The 19,009-nt window shown below is 46.4% G+C and overlaps 2 gene segments (V, D, J or C); both read left to right on the top strand.

Annotated features, from left to right (window-relative positions):
* The first annotated feature begins 1,071 nt into the window (after nucleotides 1–1,071).
* On the top strand, nucleotides 1,072–10,861 carry LOC145523679 (T cell receptor beta variable 5-5-like). The segment is given in 3 exon segments: nucleotides 1,072–1,532; nucleotides 7,233–7,705; nucleotides 10,687–10,861. Coding segments are annotated over 2 exon segments (453 nt in total).
* Nucleotides 10,694–17,823, top strand: LOC145523674 (putative non-functional T cell receptor beta variable 6-7). The segment is given in 7 exon segments: nucleotides 10,694–10,861; nucleotides 11,184–11,338; nucleotides 12,772–12,853; nucleotides 12,939–13,271; nucleotides 15,646–15,733; nucleotides 16,946–17,349; nucleotides 17,555–17,823. Coding segments are annotated over 5 exon segments (576 nt in total).
* The last annotated feature ends 1,186 nt before the right edge of the window (nucleotides 17,824–19,009 follow it).

A 19,009-nucleotide genomic window follows, 5' to 3' on the forward strand; every position in this document is an offset into this window, starting at 1 on the left:
TGAAATATAATGACTGTTTATTATGGGGCCTCAGGCATCTCTTAAACAATCTTCTGAGTTTTTTTTCCCTTCAAATAATTAAATATTGACTGGCAATCTTGCAATTTTGTCTAATTGATGCCAAAAGATGCCGAGTGTTCCATAAAGCAGAGAAATACACCTTCCTTAGTGTGATTTATAGTGATTGCTCATATTTCTATGATTTTATGTAGAACCTTCTCCTTGTCTACTATCAGAAACTCCATAAGACACATGTGATGCTATTGTGAAAGGTTTTAATGAGTTATGTGTGTACAAAATTCGTAAAAAGTATTCAGTTACAGGACATTGCCATCTACTTGAGCATCAAAGAAAAGTCTAGAGAAATATGATCATTTATCTATACATATTTACTCATACATGGGCAAATGGGCATTGTATGAATATTATTATCAATGAACAGAGGCAGAAAGAGGATTTCTAAAAGAGACAGGGTAGAAGAGATTTTCCAGAAACAAAGGGCATTATTTTCTTATTCTGGGGTAAGCTGATTAGTGGGAACATTGCAAAAAGGCCTACGTGGTCTGCTTTGAGTAAGTTGTCTGCAGTCATGAAAAGAAAACCAAGTCTAGCGTCTCACCTAACCTAAGCCAGGTTTGTACCATTTGCCTCGTCAAAAACTGCTTAAAGTCAAAACAGTTCTATCATGACCACATTTCGTTTTTGCTTAAAATAACAAAATCACAAATCATCTAGGGCTGGCTTGTATATGATGTGTGTGTGTGTGTGACTTTAGGAGAAACAAAGCAAAAGCCCCCCCAAAACAAAGAACATACTGCAATAGGCAAACAGTGAAATAGTTCCTAATTTAAGCACATCCCGTGATTATTATCTCAGGGCAAAGTCAATGTCTTGGTTATCACCCATAGGTCTCATGGGGGCACTGTGGAACTGCCAAACTCCAGAAGTTTCTGGGGCAGAGCAAGCAGACAGAGCTAGTGCCTGGGACCAGGAGGGTTAAGAAACAGCATTATGTGGTGCTGTTTTCCTCTAGAAGCCTTAACAGCACAGACACTAATTTGCAGGCTTCCTGTCCCAGCTGGAAGCCATGAACTTCAACTGTGCAGTGCTGAGGGAGCCTCTGCAGTTGCAGGAAAAGTGAAGGATATGGAGCTGGGAGGTGGTAGGGACAGAAAGAGAAACACCTGCCTGAAGAGAGAAGCGAAAGAGCCGTGCGGAAGGACGTTGGGCATAAACCCAGCCTCGCCTAGACCAGCAGTCCAGCTCACATGTCACCTAAGAGACTTTGCAGGAGGAGCAGGGTTCCTGGACCAGCTGACCTGGAATGAGAGGTCAGATTCCTGGGAACCAGCAGAGGGAATGACGTCAGAGCAGTGACATCACTGCCTCATCTCCAATCAGAGGAAGGAGGCCCAGAACCTCAGCTCTCAGAGAAGCAGAGCTCTGAGTAAGGAGATGCCTGCCCAGCTCTGCCCCTCCTGCCATGGGATGCAGCCCCGTCTGCTGTGTGGCTCTTTGTCTTCTGGCAGCAGGTGGGTCCTTAGCACAGGAGAGAATCCGTGTTCTAAGCTTGACTTTGCCTGAATCCAAGACAGCATCGGGCTCTCTCCTGCATTCTTTCTCAGCCCCAATCTTCTACCCCACAGGCCCTGCGGATTCTGGAGTCACCCAAACCCCAAGATACCTGATTAAAGCCAGAGGACAGTGAGTGACCCTGAGATGCTCCCCTGTCTCTGGCCAAACCCACCACCACCCAGGGTATCTTGGTACCAACAGGCCCTGAGTCAGGGCCTGCAGTTCTTCTTTGAGTTTTATGAAACTCTGCAAAGAACTAAAGGCAACTTTCCAGATCAATTCTCAGCAAAACGGTTTAGTGACTCCTGCTCTGAGCTGAACATGAGCTCCTTGGAGCTGACTGTCTTGGCCCTGTACCTCTGTGCCAGCAGCTTGGCACAGCCCTGCTGAGTCACCTGCGTTGTGTGTACAAACCTTTCTGCCCCAGTGTGGAGCAACCTCAGAGCTGCCAGATCCATGAGAGCCTGGGGACTGCAGTGGGAGAGAAAAATGACTGGGGGCCCTGGAAAGCAGCCTTGGGCTCTGGTGCCACACAGGGAGGACAAGAGAGGTTGAGAAGATGTGTTCAGAGGATGGGGTTACATCACTAGGTTTGCACCAAAATGACCTTCCGTGTCTGACACTGGATGCTACCAGGGGAGAGGAAGAGTTTGTCATTTACTAACTGGAGGCTTCTTTTTTGAGGAAAAGAGAGTTCGCCTGGGGAAGAAAATGACATAAGTGTGTGATTCTAATAGCATCACAAGCATTTGCTTTCTATAATTTAGGGAGAAGAAGTTGACATATGGGGAAAGTCTAGGGCAGAAAATATGCATGAAGGGGTTGAGAATAGATTTAGAGCTACAAAAAGAATAAAAAAAAAACCCCACAAAACTGTGTTATTCAAAACAATCTCTTTCCTCCTCCCTCCCACAGTCTTGAATCACCAGTGTTTATAACAACCAGCATCACCTGGGGCTAGTCCAGGTGAGCTCATCACCACATAGATGACCTGACGATGGTGTATGAAACCTGGAGTTGACCTGACTTATTCCTTCTAGACCTCTCACCCTTTCCTGCATCCTCTGGGCATGGTTCAATGTCTCCCTCACACAGGAGAGGGCATGGCTCCCCTGGTTATAAACAGGCAGAGGCTCTCCAGGTCAATCCCGCTTCCCTGGAATCACTTCAACACCCAGATTCTATTTGCTTCAGATCACTGCTTTGGGGCCATCTCAGGATGCGTTGCACTCTCTGACTGAACTTTGCTAATTCCCTGAAACAGAGATGCATCTTAAATTCTCTGCATCTACTCTTGCTCTTCCCGCGGCCCCAAGGGCCCTCTCTCCTCTGCACACAGGACCAGGTACTACTCATTTTTCAGGGACTGGCTCAGACCTGCCTTCCTCTTTGCTTCTCCTCCTGACTTTCTACGGCGCTACACTGTTGACTAGTTTGCTCGTGCTGTGCGGTGCTTAGTTGCTCAGTCGTGTCCGACTCTTTGCAACTCCACGGACTGTAGCCTGCCAGGCTCCTCTGTCCACGGGATTCTCCAGGCAAGAATACTGGAGTGGGTGGCCATGCCCTCCTCCCGGGGATCTTCTCAGGCTGCCATAATAAACACCAGGCTGTGCGGCTTAAACAACACACGCTGATTTTCTCACAGTTCTGGGGCCTGAAACCCAAGATCCAGGTGCTGGGGTTGGTTTCTGGTGAGAACTCTGCTCCTGGCTGGAAGCCAGCTGCCTTCTCCCTGTGTCCTCACATGGCCTCTCCTCTGAGTTTTCACAAAGAAAGGGCTCTCTGGTATCTCTTCCTCTTCTCATGAGGATGCTAGTTATGCTGAGTCCCACTCACATAATGTTATTCATCTTCAACCACCTCCCTCAAGGTCCTAAGTTCAGATGCAGTCTCACGGAGGTTTAGGGCTTCAATATTTGAATTTGGGGGAGACATAAGTCCTTCTATAAAAACTGTCTTACAACCTTTACTTTCATAGAAAAAGCCAAGGATATAAATATATAATTGATACTCTGACACGTGTGAAAGGGGTTAATTAATGCCCATTTACATAGAGTGGCTCAGTGGTAAAAGATCTGCTTTCAATGCAGGAGATGCAGATGTGTGGGAGACGTGGGTTCCATCCCTGGGTGGGGAAGATCCCCAGGAGTAGAAAATGGCAACCCAGTCCAGTATTCTTGCTTGCAAAATTCCATGGGTAGAGGGGCCTGGTGGGCTACAGTCCATGGGGTCGCAAAGAGTTGGACGTGACTGAGCAGGCACGGATATATTGTATACAGAGCTGCGTGGAATTTTTTTTTCCCAGCACAATTTAGACATTTATCCTAGTGTATGAACAACTGGATTCAAGTCCAGGCTTCCAATTTGTGTGAACATTTCAACATTTTCTTTTCTGGCAATGTCTATGTCAGTGTTAAGTCTTTTCAGAAAATTCCACATTGAGCACTCTTCTAATCAAACTATACTTGTTAGTACAGCTCCTGGTGAGTATACTTCAAAGTGATTATAGTAACATAGTACAGTTTCTTTAAAAATCTATGGCTTATAATTAAATGTGGGTGTGAATCCAAGTTGCCACTCTCTTGTAGTTTCTCTAAGTCTCCGAAGTCTGACAATCTCAGAAGCTGGAGTTGGGTTTTTTTCTATTTCTTCTTTGTATCATCTGTATAGTTGACCTATACTGTTGTCTTAGTTTCAGGTGTACAGCTCAGTGATTCGGTGATACACATTTACACATACACATAGAGAAGTGGAAAATGTGGAAGCAGTAACAGATTTCATTTTCTTGGGCTCCAAAATCACTGCAGATGGTGACTGCAGTCACAAAATTAAAAGACACTTGCTCCTTGGAAGAAAAACAATGACAAACCTAGACAGCATATTAAAAAGCAGTGACATCACTTTGCCAAGAAAGGTCTGTCTAGTCAAAGCTATGGTTTCTCCAGTAGTCATGCATGGATGTGAGAGCTGGACCATAAAGAAGGCTGAGCACTGAAGAAATGATGCTTTCAAACTGTGGTATTGGAGAAGGCTCTTGAGAGTTCCTTGGACTGCAAGGAGATCAAACCAGTCAATCCTAAAGGAAATCACCCTGAACATTCATTGGAAGGACTGATGCTGCAGCTAAAGCTCCAATACTTTGGCTACCTGATGCAAAGAGCTGACTCATTGGAAAAATTCCTGATACTGGGAAAGATTGAAGGCAGGAGGAGAAGTGGATGATGGAGGATGAGATGGTTGGATGGCATTAAATGGACATGTGTTTGAGCAAACTCTGGGAGATAGTAGAAGACAGAGGAACCTGGGATGCCATGGTCCATGGGGTCACAAAGAGTAAGACACAATTTAGTGACTGAATAGCAACAACAAAAATACATACGTGTGTATGCATGTTTTCAGAATCTTTTTCCTTATAAGCTGTTAGAAAGTACTGAGTATAATTCCCTGTGCTATGTAGTAAGTCCTTGTTGATTATCTATTATCTATTTTATATATTGTAATGTATATATGTTATTCCCAAACTCCTAATTGATTCCTCCCCACCATTCTCCCAGTGGCTCAGGCAGTAAAGAATCTGCTGCAATGCAGGAGACCCAGTTTCCATCCCTGGGTCAGGAAGATACCCTGGAGAAGGAAATGGTGACCGACTCCAGTGTTCTTGCCTGGGAAATCGCATGGACAGAGAAGCCTGGTGGGCTACAGTCCATGAGGTTGCAAAGAGTCAGACACAACTGAGCGACTAGCAATTTCACTTTCACTTTTCCCCATTGGTAACCATAAGTTTCTTTTCTATGTCTGTGGGTCTATTTCTGTTTTGTAAATGAGTTCATTTTTACCTACTTTTTTTAGATTCCACTTGTAAGCTGTATCATACAATATTTGTCTTTCTCTGCCTTATTCCATTAGTGTATTAATCTCTAGGTCCAAACATTTTATTGAAAATGACATTATTTCATTCTTTTTGTGGCTGAGTAATACTCCATTGTGTATATATACACACATACTATATCTCTATCTATTCACCTGTTGATGAATATTTAGGATGCTTCCATATCTTGAGTATTGTAAATAGTGCCAAGAAGAACATTGAGGTCCATGTATCTTTTAGAATTATAGTTTTGTCTAATTTTATGCCTACAAGTGGGATTGCGAGATCATACGGTAACTCTATTTTTAGTTTCTTAAAAAGCCTCCATACTCTTCTCCTAATAGCTGTGCCAGTTTTTATTCCTACCAGCAGTGTAGGAGGGTTCCTTTTTCTCCACACTGTCTCCAGCATTTATTACTTGTAGACTTTTTAATGATGCTTCTTCTGACCAGTGTGAGGTGATACCTCACTATAGTTTTGGCTTGCATTCCTCTGATAATTAGTGTTGTTGCCAAACTTTTCCTGTGCTTGTTGGCCATCTGCATGTCTTCCTTGGAGAGAAGTCCTCCTAGGTCTTCTACTGACTGGATAGTTATTTCAAGATTTTATAAGTATAGAAATAAATAGGTCCATATATAGAAAACCTCTTTATGAAGTACACTACCTAGAATTTGGCAATACTTAAACATAAAATCTGGAAATATATGGTTCTGATTAATCAGAAAGAGCTATGGAATACGTGTGTCCAGGATGGTTTCACTTGAGACCATCAGAGTGTTTATTTTATGGACAAGTACTATTTCATCTTAGCAAACCACCATGATAGCCATGGTGGAGCAATTTTTTTTTTCTTAGTCGAAGGGTCTCTTCATACAATCTTACCTCCAGGCTGGGGAGGCATAAGAACAGGAGTGTGTGTGTGTGTGTGTGTGTGTGTGTGTGTGTGTGTGTAGGGGTTGTCCTGAAGGCTGTTGGGAATTTCTATTCTTGCTTTAGACCTAAAGTGCAAATCCATGAGACTGCGGACCATTGGCCACTAGGAGGCGCTGTGGGCCCATGGGAAGCAGGCTGCCTGGGAGGGTTGAAGAGGCACCCAAGAGAGGGGAGCTTAAGGGAACCTTGACCAAATGCCTGTGTCAGGGAGCAGGTTTGAGTTCCCCTAGTGCTTCCAGGACACAAGGAACCAGCGCAGACTACTCACTGCCCAGGGGAGTGGGGACGTCCCTGGGGCTTCAGGATGTACTCAGGGGGACCCTGCACCAGAAGTGGAGGGTGAGGGGTTCGGGTGGCTGGTTGGGCTCGGTGATGAGTGTCAGGAAGGAACAGAGAGAGGAGAACAAGTCATATTGTGGACAAATGGAGACATGGGGAGGGTGCACACTTCACAACCACCCTTTGCTGAGCAGCTGTGCGGGACAGGGAAGGGCATAGGGGAGCCAGCTCTGGGTCCTGCCAAGGGGTCCCGGGGACAAGGGCAGTCTGCAGAGACACAGAGCAGTGAAGTCATAGGCAAATGCTCCAATCAGGGAAACGGAGGGTCAGCACTTTACACCACTCACCCCAGGAGCCCCGCCCCCAGCCAGCAGCAGTCTTGGGTTCCTGATGCTGCCATGGGCTCCAGGTTCCTCTGCTGTGTGACTCTCTGCCTCCTGGGAACAGGTGAGTCGTGGACACAGTGTGGGAGCTTCTGAGATGTCTTTGCCCCCCTGAGATACAAGCCTGGCGATGAGGGCGGCAGCAGGAGGCTTCCCCCTGCTCTGCCCTCAGCTTCCTTGTCTCCTCCCAACAGGCCTGGTGGATTCTGAAGTCATCCAGACCCCCAAGTACCTGATCAAATCAAGAAAGCAGCAAGTGACTCTGAGATGTTCCCCTGAATCTGGACACCGCTCTGTGTCCTGGTACCAACAGGCCCTGGGCCAGGGCCCCCAGTTCCTGATTCAGTATTACCGCGGACAAGTTAGTGGAAAAGAAAACATGCCAGATCGATTCTCAGCAAAACAATTTAGTGACTTTCGCTCTGAGCTGAATTTGAGCTCCTTGGAGCTGACGGACTCCGCTCTATATCTCTGTGCCAGCAGCCAAGACACAGCCCTGCATGATCAGGTGCCTCTGGTACAAAAACACTCCTGCCCCAGCTCAGGAAGAGGCCTTGAGGGTGTTGGCTGCCAGCCAGCCAGGCCCAGACTCTGGTAGAGTGGACAGATTTTCCCAGACATTCTTTCTTTGCTGTGTTTTAATGCTCACGAAGATCATGCAAGATAAGTATTATTTTAATTGTTTATACACCTGAGGGGAACTGACTTGCCCAGATCTCATACTTCATTACTGTCAGACAAGGAATCAGACTCAAGTCTGTCCTCAACACCTATGACCCTTGCCCCCCTTAGAATTATGCCCCCATAGAACAAACATATGTATACATGTTTTAAAGGAGTAGGCTTACATAGTTGTTAAGGCTGATAAGTCCCCAAACCGGATACTTGGCTGGTGATACTAGAGACCCAGGGAGATCTGAGTTTTAGTTCAAAAGCTGAAGAACTAATGGTCCAGTTTGAAGGCCATCACCTGGACAATTATCTCTTACTGGGGGAGGATCAGTCTCTCTGTTCTATTCATGTCTTCACTGGTTGGATGATGCCCACCAACACTATGAAAATTCATCTGTTTACAATGTTACAATGTTAATCTAATCTCATATTAAAGTCTACCTGTTTACATGTTAATCTCTTCCAACAACACCCTCATATAACACCCAGAATAATGTTTAATTAAATACCTGCGGCATAGTCAAGGTGACACAATATAATAGCATATTCCACTGCTGTATAAGTACTTAACAAGCATGAAGTCCCTGGCACATAACAGCACTCTGGACTTCTTGATTCCCTTTGCTAAACTCTGACAGCCTCTTTTACCATTTCCTAGGTGCAAAGGTAGAAATGGACATGTTACCTTGAAATCCTATAGTTGAGGGTATCAGCAGTCACAGGAAAAAATTATTTATGCCTGATGATTCATCACATGAAATTAACAAGAGTGTATAATATATATGCCTCCTCAGATTATTTTAAAATGTGAATTATATGTGTGTGCTCAGTTGTATCTGACTGTTTGTGACCCTATGCACTGTAGCCTGCCAGGCTCCGCATCTATGGGATTCCCCAGGCAAAATACTGCAGTGGGTTTCCATTTCTGTCTGCAGGAGATCTTCCTGACCCAGGGATCAAATCCACATCTCCTGCAATGGCAGGTGGATTCTTTATCACTGTGCCACTTGGGAAGCCCTATAGTTAACCTTTAACCCATGTAGGCTTTAGGGTCCCTGAGACATCCACAACGTGGTAGTCAAAACTTTGTATATAACTTCACATTCGACTGTCTGTGGGATTCCAGGTCTACAGATTCAGCCAGTCAAATTGGGCAGTACCTTCAGTTCAGTACAGTCACTCAGTTGTGTCCGACTTCTGAGACCCCATGGACTGCAGCATGCCAGGCTTCCCTGTCCATCACCAATTCCTGGAGCTTGCTCAAACTCAAGTCCATGGAATCAGTGATGCCATCCAACCATCTCATCCTCTGTCGTCCCCTTCTCCTCCTGCCTTCAATCTTTCCTAGCATCAGGATCTTTTCCAATGAGTCAGTTCTTCACATCTGGTGGCTAAAGTATTGGAGTTTCAACTTCAGTCCTTCCAATGAATATTTAGGACTGATTTCCTTTAGGATTGACTCATTTGATCTCCTTGCTGTCCAAGGGACTCTCAAGAGTCTTCTCCAACACCACAGTTCAAAAGCATCAATTCTTCAGCACTCAGCTGTCTTTATGGTCCAACTCTCACATCCATACATGAGTAATGGAAAAAACATAGCTTTGACTAGATGGATCTTGGTTGGCAAAGTGATGTCCCTACTTTTTAATATGCTGTCTAGGTTTGTCACTGCTTTTCTTCCAAGGAGCAAGAGTCTTTTAATTTCCCTTAGTAAGTATATATTAAAACATCCACACATAAATGGACCCACTCAGTTCAAACCTGTGTTGTTCAAAATTCAGCTGTAAATACCATAAACATCACACACTGTATAATGGACAGATCTGTGGTTTCAATCAACATATATGCATGTGTCATGCAACATTCACCTTATTACAATAAAGAACATTTCCATCACCAGAAAGTTTCTTCAGGTCCCTTTCCCATGCCTCCCTCCTTCCCTGACTACCAACAATATGATATCTGTTGCTAGAGATGGAGAAGGCAATGGCACCCCACTCCAGTACTCTTGCCTGGAAAACCCCATGGATGGAGGAGCCTGGTAGGCTACAGTCCATGGGGTCGCTAAGAGTCGGACACGACTGAGGGACTTCACTTCCACTTTTCCCTTTCATGCATTGGAGAAGGAAATGGCAACCCACTCCAGTATTCTTGCCTGGAGAATCCCAGGGATGGCAGAGCCTGGTGGGCTGCTGTCTATGGGGTCGCACAGAGTCAGACACGACTGAAGCGACTTAGCAGCAGCAGTTGCTAGAGATGTGTTTTACTCAAGCATCTTTTTACTGTAAATATAAGCTCTATACCCATTAAAACAATTCCCTTTTAGGCAAGCATAAAATATTGAAGAAAGTTAGGTGCTCCTGGAAAGACTTATGGTTAAAGAAGTGCTTGGAACCATGTGAGCACCACATCCATGTCAGGGACTATCCTATCTGGAGATGGATGGATTGATAAAACGACCATTAAAAGGTCATGCCAGCTGCTACAAGCTGTTTTTGTAAAGTTTGTTTACTCACTTTCATAAGTTTGTTCTCATGAACCCATTGCCTGAAATCACTTGATAATGATATTTTGACAAGAAGTCATCACTTCTCAGGAAATGATGTTGAGATTCCATGAGACACACACGTAGCTCAGTTTCACGCTCACTCAGTGCATTCTCCCCTGGCAAGACCGTGGGCACTAGCAGTGTTGGTGAGAGACCGTTCCATGTTGAGACACGGGTATTCCATGCTTCGACCATAAGTATCCAAGACACAGGCCTTGAGCTGGAAAGCCACTCTTTCTCTTCCAGCGTGGCCTGGGCATGAGTCTCCTGTGTTGTGTGCCCTGCTGTCTTCTGGAAGAAAGAAGTTCTGAGCATAGAAGTGGAAGCACTCGTGGGCTTGCCAGACCCCAGTTCAAATCTTGCTGCTGTGGTTATAAATTCAGACTCTTGCTGCTTCTGACTTTAGTTTCTGTGCCTTTCTGTCCCAGGTGCCAGGAATGCAGCATTACCCAGACTCCAGACATGTGGTTGGGATCAAGGAAAATCAGAAGGTCATCACAGGTCCGAAACCATGTAGCCAAGAACCAGCTACATAATTTGCAGGGCCCATGTTTCAACTGTTGCTGAGTGTTTGAACATCACAACAGCAGAGCATTACATCAAGTACGGGGTCCTTCAAAGTGGGGGGTTATGTGTAACAGGATAGTTTGGGGCTCTGTGATATCTATTAATTAAGATCAGGCATGCTACATAAGGGCTTCCCTAGTGGCTCAGATGGTAGAGTCTGCCTGCAATGCAGGAGACCCAGGTTCGATCCCTGGGTCAGGAAGATCTCTTGGAAAAGGAAATGGCAATCCACTACACTATTCTTGTTTGGAAAATCCCATGGACAGAGGAGCCTGGGGGGCTAGATCTAGTCCATGGGGTTGCAGAGTCAGACACGACTGAGCAACTAACACTTTCACTTTCGTTTATGCTACTTAAGGAGTTACTTCCATAGAATGGAAATAAAAGGGGAGCAGTTTTCATTTGCCCTGAGTTGCTACCACAGTCCCTTCCGCATCTGTATTCCTTTGTGCTCCCATGTCATCCACGGTGCTGAGCAACCATCTACTCTCCTCAAAGAAAGGTGGGTTACAGGTGAGCTGCTCCCCCCATTCAGACACGGGAAGCATGTGCTCCGGTGAACATGAAGGAGCTGTGGCCGCATGCGGCAGGTGCCCAGTCTATCAGCAAATTGGTAAGAAATAGACCCAAATGATACCTCAAATGTTGATGAGCCTGCTCCAAGGTTGGGGAACCAGATACCAGAAGAATCAGATGTAAGAAAAAAAAATACAGTTGCAGTCAACTGAACAAAGTAGAAATGAACAGTTGAAGGCATAGGTGGGACGCAAGAGTCATAAAGGGGAGCAGCAGGCTATAAAGATTTTTCCTCAAGAATCAAAACTAAGAAATCACATTACATATGTAAAGTGGAGAGCTAGTGGGAAGCTGCTGTACTGCACAGGGAGCTCAGCTCTTTGCTCTCTGAGGACCTAGAGGGGTCAAGTGCGGGGGTCGAAGGGAGGGAAGTTCAAGAGGGAGGGGATATATGCATACTAATAAAGCTGATTCACGTGGTGTACAGCAGAAACCAACACATTTTGTAAAGCAATTATACTCCAATTAAAAATAACTGTAAAAAGGTTACATCAGTTCAGTTCAGTTGCTCAGTCATGTTCGACTCTTTGTGACCCCATGAATCGCAGCTCGCCAGGCCTCCCTGTCCATCACCAACTCCCGGAGTTTACCCAAACCCATGTCCATCGAGTCAGTGATGCCATTCAACTATCTCATCCTCTGTCGGCCCCTCCTCCTCCTGTCCCCAATCCTTCCCAGCATTAGGGTCTTTTCCAATGAGTCAACTCTTCGCATGAGGTGGCCAAAGTATTGGAGTTTCAGCTTCAACATCAGTCCTTCCAATGAACACCCAGGACTGATCTCCTTTAGGATGGACTGGTTGGATCTCCTTGCATTCAAGGGAATCTGAGGAGTCTTCTCCAACACCACAGTTCAAAAGCATCAATTCTGCGGTGCTCAGCTTTCTTCACCATCCAACTCTCACATCCATACATGACCACTGGAAAAACCATAGCATTGACTAGACGGACCTTTGTTGGCAAAATAATGTCTCTGCTTTTAAATATGCTGTCTAGCTTGGTCATAACCTTCCTTCCAAGGAGTAAGCGTCTTTTAATTTCATGGCTGCAATCACCATCAGCAGTGATTTTGCTACATAAATATGTGGATAAATAAAACGAATGTAAGTTTAATGAAGAATTATCTCTGGAACAAAGTATACATAAAGTTGTAAACAGTTTACAGCTTACAACAAATTGTAAGGCTCATGTCCATTGTGCTGGATGGGTCTCCCTGTTGTGAACTGTTGACTTAGGTTCATTTTTGATGTGAGCCTCTGGGGGAAGGGGCGTGGCCCCCTGAGTGATAGGTTGGCTCTGGGGCCTGGCAGGGACAGTGACATCTCAGAAGGACTCCCTGGAGAGCCCCTCTCCCCTCTCATCCACACTCAGACCAGAGCGCCCTCTGCCTGCCCCGCCCCCGCCATGAGCCCCTGTCTCCTGGGCTGTGTGGTCTTCTGTCTCCTGCAGGCAGGTGAGTCCTGGGGGCAGGGTGCCCTGCAGGGTGCCAGCACCAAGCCTGTCCGTGTGACTGCAGCCTGAGTCCTCCTTCTCCACAGGGGCGGTCCATGCTGGTGTCACTCAGGACCCCAGATTCCAGGTCGTGAGGACAGGACAGAGCGCGACACTGAAATGTACTCAGGATATGAACCATGATTATATGTACTGGTACCGGCAAGACCTGGGACACGGGCTGAGGCTGATTTATTACTCAAATGCCCCTCCCACCACGGGCAAGGGAGATGTGCCAGACGGGCACCGAGTCTCCAGATCAAGCACAAAGGACTTCCCTCTCACGCTGGAGTCCGCCAACCGCTCCCAGACATCTGTGTGCTTCTGCGCCAGCAATTACTGCACGGCCCTGCACAGCCACCTGCTCTCTGTGCAAAAAGGCAAGGCAGCCCCTTGCTTGTAGGATCCTAGCACCAGGAGCCTCAGGGCTTTGCTGCCACGTGCCTGCAGTGTGACCCTGAGTGTGTGGTCTGTACAGGCCCAGACCCCACTCCAGACCTTGTGGCCATGTGTCCACCATCCATCGCTGTCTTTTCTCTGTATCCTCCCTGTGAACCAGGAGTTTCCCTAGCTCTGACTCCGAGTTATCACCTGAGCCTGAGACCTCCAGGAGGGAAGGTTGTTGGTAAATTAGGTAAAAATAGGCCCTCCTGTCTCACCCCAGGCAGCTCATTGCTGTCTCTCTGGAGGTTCTCCCCCAACCTGGCTCTCTTTTGCCCTCATCTCTTGCCGCCCTTTCCTGGGCGGGTAAGACATTCGTCTCCCCACCTCCCTGGCATCAGCCTCCTGGCCCACTCCATCACAGCCACACTGTTCCTCCCTCATCTGGGTTATGAAAGTGAAACTGAAAGTCACTCAGTTGTGGCCCACTGTTTGTGACCCCCATGGACTGTATAGTGCCTGGAATTCTCCAGGCCAGAATACTGCAGTGGGCAGCCTTTCCCTTCTCCAGGGTATCTTCCCAACTCAGGGATCGAACCCAGGTCTCCCACATTGCAGGTGGATTCTTTACCAGCTGAGCCACCAGTGAAGCCCAGGAATATTGGAGTGGGTAGCGTATCCCTTCTGCAGTGGATCTTCCCAACCCAGGGATCGAACCGGGGTGTCCTGCATTGCAGGCAGATTCTTTAGAAACTGAGCTATGGTCACGTCCCTTCCCAAATCACAAGGTAGCTTTTAAAGCGGCCTGTCCAGGTGGTCTGCTTTGAGCAAGCTGTCTGAGTCATCAAAGAGAAACCCACTTCAGTTACTTATCAATCGTCCCAAACTTCATGTGAGTCCATTGAAGGAGGACAGACTGTCTTTTTGTGTTCATCTTCCCGCCCCTGACTTTCTCAGCATCTCAACCAACCTCGGCCAGGTTGGCCCACCTCCCTCATCAAAATCTTCTCAAAGTCACAATACATCCTCCTTTGCGTCATTATATCAAGATATTATAAGTGCAGAAATAAATGAGTACGTATATACAAAACCTCTGTATAAAATGCCCTACCTAGAATTTGGTAATGCTTAATTTCAATAGGAGATCTGGAAATATATGCATCTGATTAATCAGAAGTAGTCATGGAATACGTGTTTCCAGGAGGATTCCCTTGAGGTCTTCAGAGTATTTTATGGTCATGTATTTTCATCTTAGCTAATTACTGTCATTGTAGTGGTACAATAATTACTCCCTTCTTAGTAAAAATGTCAGATCATACAGTCTTTTACCTCCAGAGGATAAGCGTGAATTTGAGGATCAACCCTAAGTCTGTCAGCCTGGAAAGGCAGGGGTGTGTATTTGTGTGTCTGTGTGTGTGTCTGTGTGTAGAGGGATTGCAGCCAGGGTTGTGGGGAATATCTGTTCTTCTCATTTATTTTTAATTGTGTCTTTTAGTGAGAGCTTCGAGAACACAGCTAGTTAAAGCACAGCACAGAAAGCCTGTAAGTTTAAATTCCTTCAGACTTTATTAGAATCACAAGGAGGCTGCTGCTCAAAAGCTTGTTCCCTTTAAGACCACCTTTGATCTTTAGAGTATACTTTGGACAAAGCAGGGGAGGGGAAATGTCTAGAGCCCAACAAATTTCTCATTAGCCCAACTTTCTCACCAGCTTATTTCCATTTTACAGCCATAGAAAGCTTAAAGGTGTTCCATGACACATTCATCATCTCTTGAGGCCTAAGGCCCAGAACACTCTATAGGAGTTATCACAAAAGGAGCGCTTAAGGAATGTACTTATCAGATTAGGAGTAAGAGTTGGTCCAGTAGTTTCTCTGCCATGCCTCTCTCAACATGCACTTCTGAGTAGTATTCTTCCACGCACAACAGGAGCAGGATGGGCAAGAATGAAATGCAAGAGTGCTGAATAGGCTAGTCTGTTACATCCCGCGCAAACTTCAAGGAATCACCCCCACCAGCCTACCCAAGAGCAACTAAAGAGGCCATCATCAACTCTAGATTATTTGAACAAATGTTAATTAACACACCCTTTTCCAAATGGCTTCTTTCTTTAAAGGAATGAATTTTGAAGAGAAAAAAAAAACATGGGGCAGATACGTAGAGAATAGAAAATAAGTGCAAATGTAAGCTGTTTTGCTAATTGTTTTATAACCACAACAAACCAATACAGAGAATGCCCTATACAAATAAAGGTTCAAAGATGGAGGTGTTTCCCTTAGTTAGGGCTGAAGACTTCAGTCTCTGGTATTTGGAATTTAGGCTGCAGTCCTGGATGGATCACTGGGTGTGTGGCACAGTTCATGCTTTTAATCAGATTTGAACAGTAGACTGGACACTTCGCCCAGGCCTTGGTTTCACGTGTCACATAACTACCGAAACTCCTCCCCACAATGCAGTGCCAGGTGGGTTGTACTTCTTGTCAAACTCCTCCTTGATACGGGCTATGATGTCCTTCTCTATATTATGCTTCTCCAATGCCTGAGTAGCACAGTCCACCAAGTCCCGCTGTGTCTCCTCCGACACATCGGCATTCTTGATCACAGCCTTTCTGTCACAGGTAGTCATCAAGGAGCAGGGGTTGGCCTTGGTCTCCTGGGGAAGGCGCTGGCCAGGCTCACATTTGCATAGAGAGGCAGTCACTACCAAAGCCATGCTGCTGCCGCTGCCGCTAAGTTGCTTCAGTCATCTCTGACTCGGTGTGACCCCATAGACGGCAGGCCACTAGGCTCCCCAGTCTCTGGGATTCTCCAGGCAAGAGTACTGGAGTGGGTGGTCATTGCCTGAATTTCTGTTCTTGATTTAGACAGAAGGCACAGATCCAAGAGACCATTGACCACTAGGAGGCACTGTGGGCTCATGGTAAGCAGGATGTGCTGGGAGGGGTTGAGAGTCACCCTAGAGAGGGCAGCTTAGGGGAACCTTGGCTACTTGTCTGGATCAGAAAGCAGGTTTGAGTTCCCTGAGTGGTCAAGACACATGGACCCCGTACAGACTCCTCACTGCCAGGAGAGTGGGCACATGCCTGGTGACTCAGGATGTGCCCAGGAGGTCATGTCCTAGAGCAACATGGGGAGTGGAGGCTGAGGGGATTAGCGTAGCTGGTAAGGGCTGGGTGATCAGTGCCAGGCAAGGACAGGAAGAGAAGATAAAACCGTGTTATGGGCATATGGGGACATGGGGACAGTGTTCACTTGACACCCACCCTTTGCTGAGTGGCTGTGCAGGACAGGGAAGGGCATAGAGGAGCCCACCATGGATCTTAGCAAGGGGTCCAAGCAAGGGTCCATTGGACAAGGGCAGCCTGCATAGACACAGAGCAGTGACGTCATAGGCAAATGCTCCAATCAGGGAAGCAGGAGGGTAAGCACTTTACATCACTCACCCCAGGAGCACCCCCCTCCAGCCAGCTGTGGTCTCGGGTTCCTGATGCTGCCATGGGCACCAGCCTCCTCTGCTGTGTGACTCTCTGCCTCCTGGGAGCAGGTGAGTCCTGGACACAGTGTGGGAGCCTCTAAGATGTCTTTGCTTCCCCGAGATACAAGCCTGGTGATGAGGGCTGCAGCAGTAGGCTTCCCCTGCGCTCTGCCCTCAGCTTCCTTGTCTCCTCTCAACAGGCCTGGTGGATTCTGAAGTCATCCAGACCCCCAAATACCTGATCAAATCAAGAAAGCAGCAAGCGACTCTGAGTTGTTCCCCTGACTCTGGACACCTCTCCGTGTACTGGTACCAACAGGCCCTGGGCCAGGGCCCCCAGTTCCTAGTTCAGTATTACAATGAGGAAGTGAGGGGAGAGGCACACCTCCCGAATCGATTCTCAGGAAAACAGTTCAGTGACTCTCGCTCTGAGCTGAACTTGAGCTCCTTGGCGCTGACGGACTCAGCCGTGTATCTCTGTGCCAGCAGCCAAGACACAGCCCTGCATGATCATGTGCCTCTGGGACAAAAACACTCCTGCCCCAGCTCAGGAAGTGGTTGCCAGTGTGTCAGCTGCCAGTCAGTGAGACAGACCCAGGCTCAGGTAGAACTGATAGACTTTCCCAGACATTCTTTCCTTGGTACGTTTTAATGTTCACAAAGATCATGCAAGATAAAGATTATTTTAACTGTTTATACATCTGGTGGGAGGTGACTTGCCCAGGTCTCGTATCTCCTAACTGTCAGACAAGGAATGAGAATCAAGTCTGTCCTCAACACCTGCGTTCCCTGTTCCCCGTCTTTTAAAGGAGTTCGCTCACATGGCTGTTGCAGCTGACAAGTCCAAATCTGCAGGCTGGACTGGTGATACTAGAGGTTCAGGGAGAGCTGATGTTTAAATTCAAAGGCCCAAGAACTGATGGTCCAGTTTGAAGGCCACCAGCTGAATGGTTCTCTCTTACCTGGGAGAGGATCAGTCTTTTCGTTCTCTTCATATCTTTACTGGTTGAATGAGGCCCACTAAGACTGTGGAATGCAAGGTCATCTGTTTGCTCATTAAAATGTTAATCTAATCTAATGTTAAAATCTACCTATTTATATGTTAACCGCTTCCAAAAACACCCTCACTTAACACCCAGAATAAAGTTTAATTAAATGCCTGTGCCACAGTCAAGGTGACACATTCAATTAGCCATCACACCATTTTCCTGGGTCGCATAAATGTTTAATAAGCATGAAGTTCCTGGCATATAACAAGACTCTGGATTTCTCGATTCCCTTTGCTAACTTCTGACAGCCTCTTCTACCATTTCCTAGGTGCAAAGGTAGAGATGGACATGTTTTGCCTTGAAATCCTTTAATTGAGGATGTCGGAAGTCAAGGGAATGGAAGATTATGCCTAATGATTCATTACATGAAATTTAAAAGAGCATGTAACATACATCTCACCTGAGATATTTCTAAATCAATTTTATTGATATTTGAACTGTATTTTACCTGTAAACAATGTAGGTTTTAGGGTCCCTGAGCCTCCTGCAGTTTTATAGTCTGGGGGCTTCCCTGACATCTCAGTCGGTAAAGAATCTGGCTGCAATGCAGGAGACCCCGGTTCGATTCCTGGGTCGGGAAGATCTGCTGCAGAAGGAAGAAGCTACCCACTCCAGTGTTCTTGGGCTTCCCCTGTCACTCAGCTGGGAAAGAGTCCGCCTGCAATGCAGGAAACCTGGGTTGGGAAGATCCCCTGGAGAAGGGAAAGTCTACCCACTCCAGTATTCTGGCCTGGAGAATTCCATGGACTGTATAGTCCATGGGATTGCAAAGAGTCGGACACGACTGAGTGACTTTCACTGGCACATTCAATGGTGTATCTGGGATTCCACATCCATGGATTCAACCCATCACAGCTGTTCAGTATCTTAGTATGCATTTATTAAAATATCCACCCGTAAGTGGACCCTCTCAGTTCAAACTTGTGTTGCTCAAGGGTCAGGTGTATATTCACACTGCATAATGAAGACATCTACGGTTTGATCAATATATATGTATATGCTGATAAAACATCTGTCCCATTAAGACAGAGAACATTTTATCACCAGAAATTCCCTCAGGGCCCGTTCCGAGGACGCTCTCCTTCCCTGACAACCAGCAGTATGAGTTCTGTTGCTGTAGATTTGTTTTGCTCATGCATCTTTTTAGTGAAAATTTAATGTCTATACCCATCAAAGCTATTGCTTTTTAGCCTGGAGCTAAATATGTAAGACAAG

This window comes from Giraffa tippelskirchi, chromosome 10 (genome assembly GCF_054371585.1).
Source record: "Giraffa tippelskirchi isolate mGirTip1 chromosome 10, T2T-mGirTip1v1.2.pri, whole genome shotgun sequence".
Taxonomy (NCBI): Eukaryota; Metazoa; Chordata; class Mammalia; order Artiodactyla; family Giraffidae; genus Giraffa; species Giraffa tippelskirchi.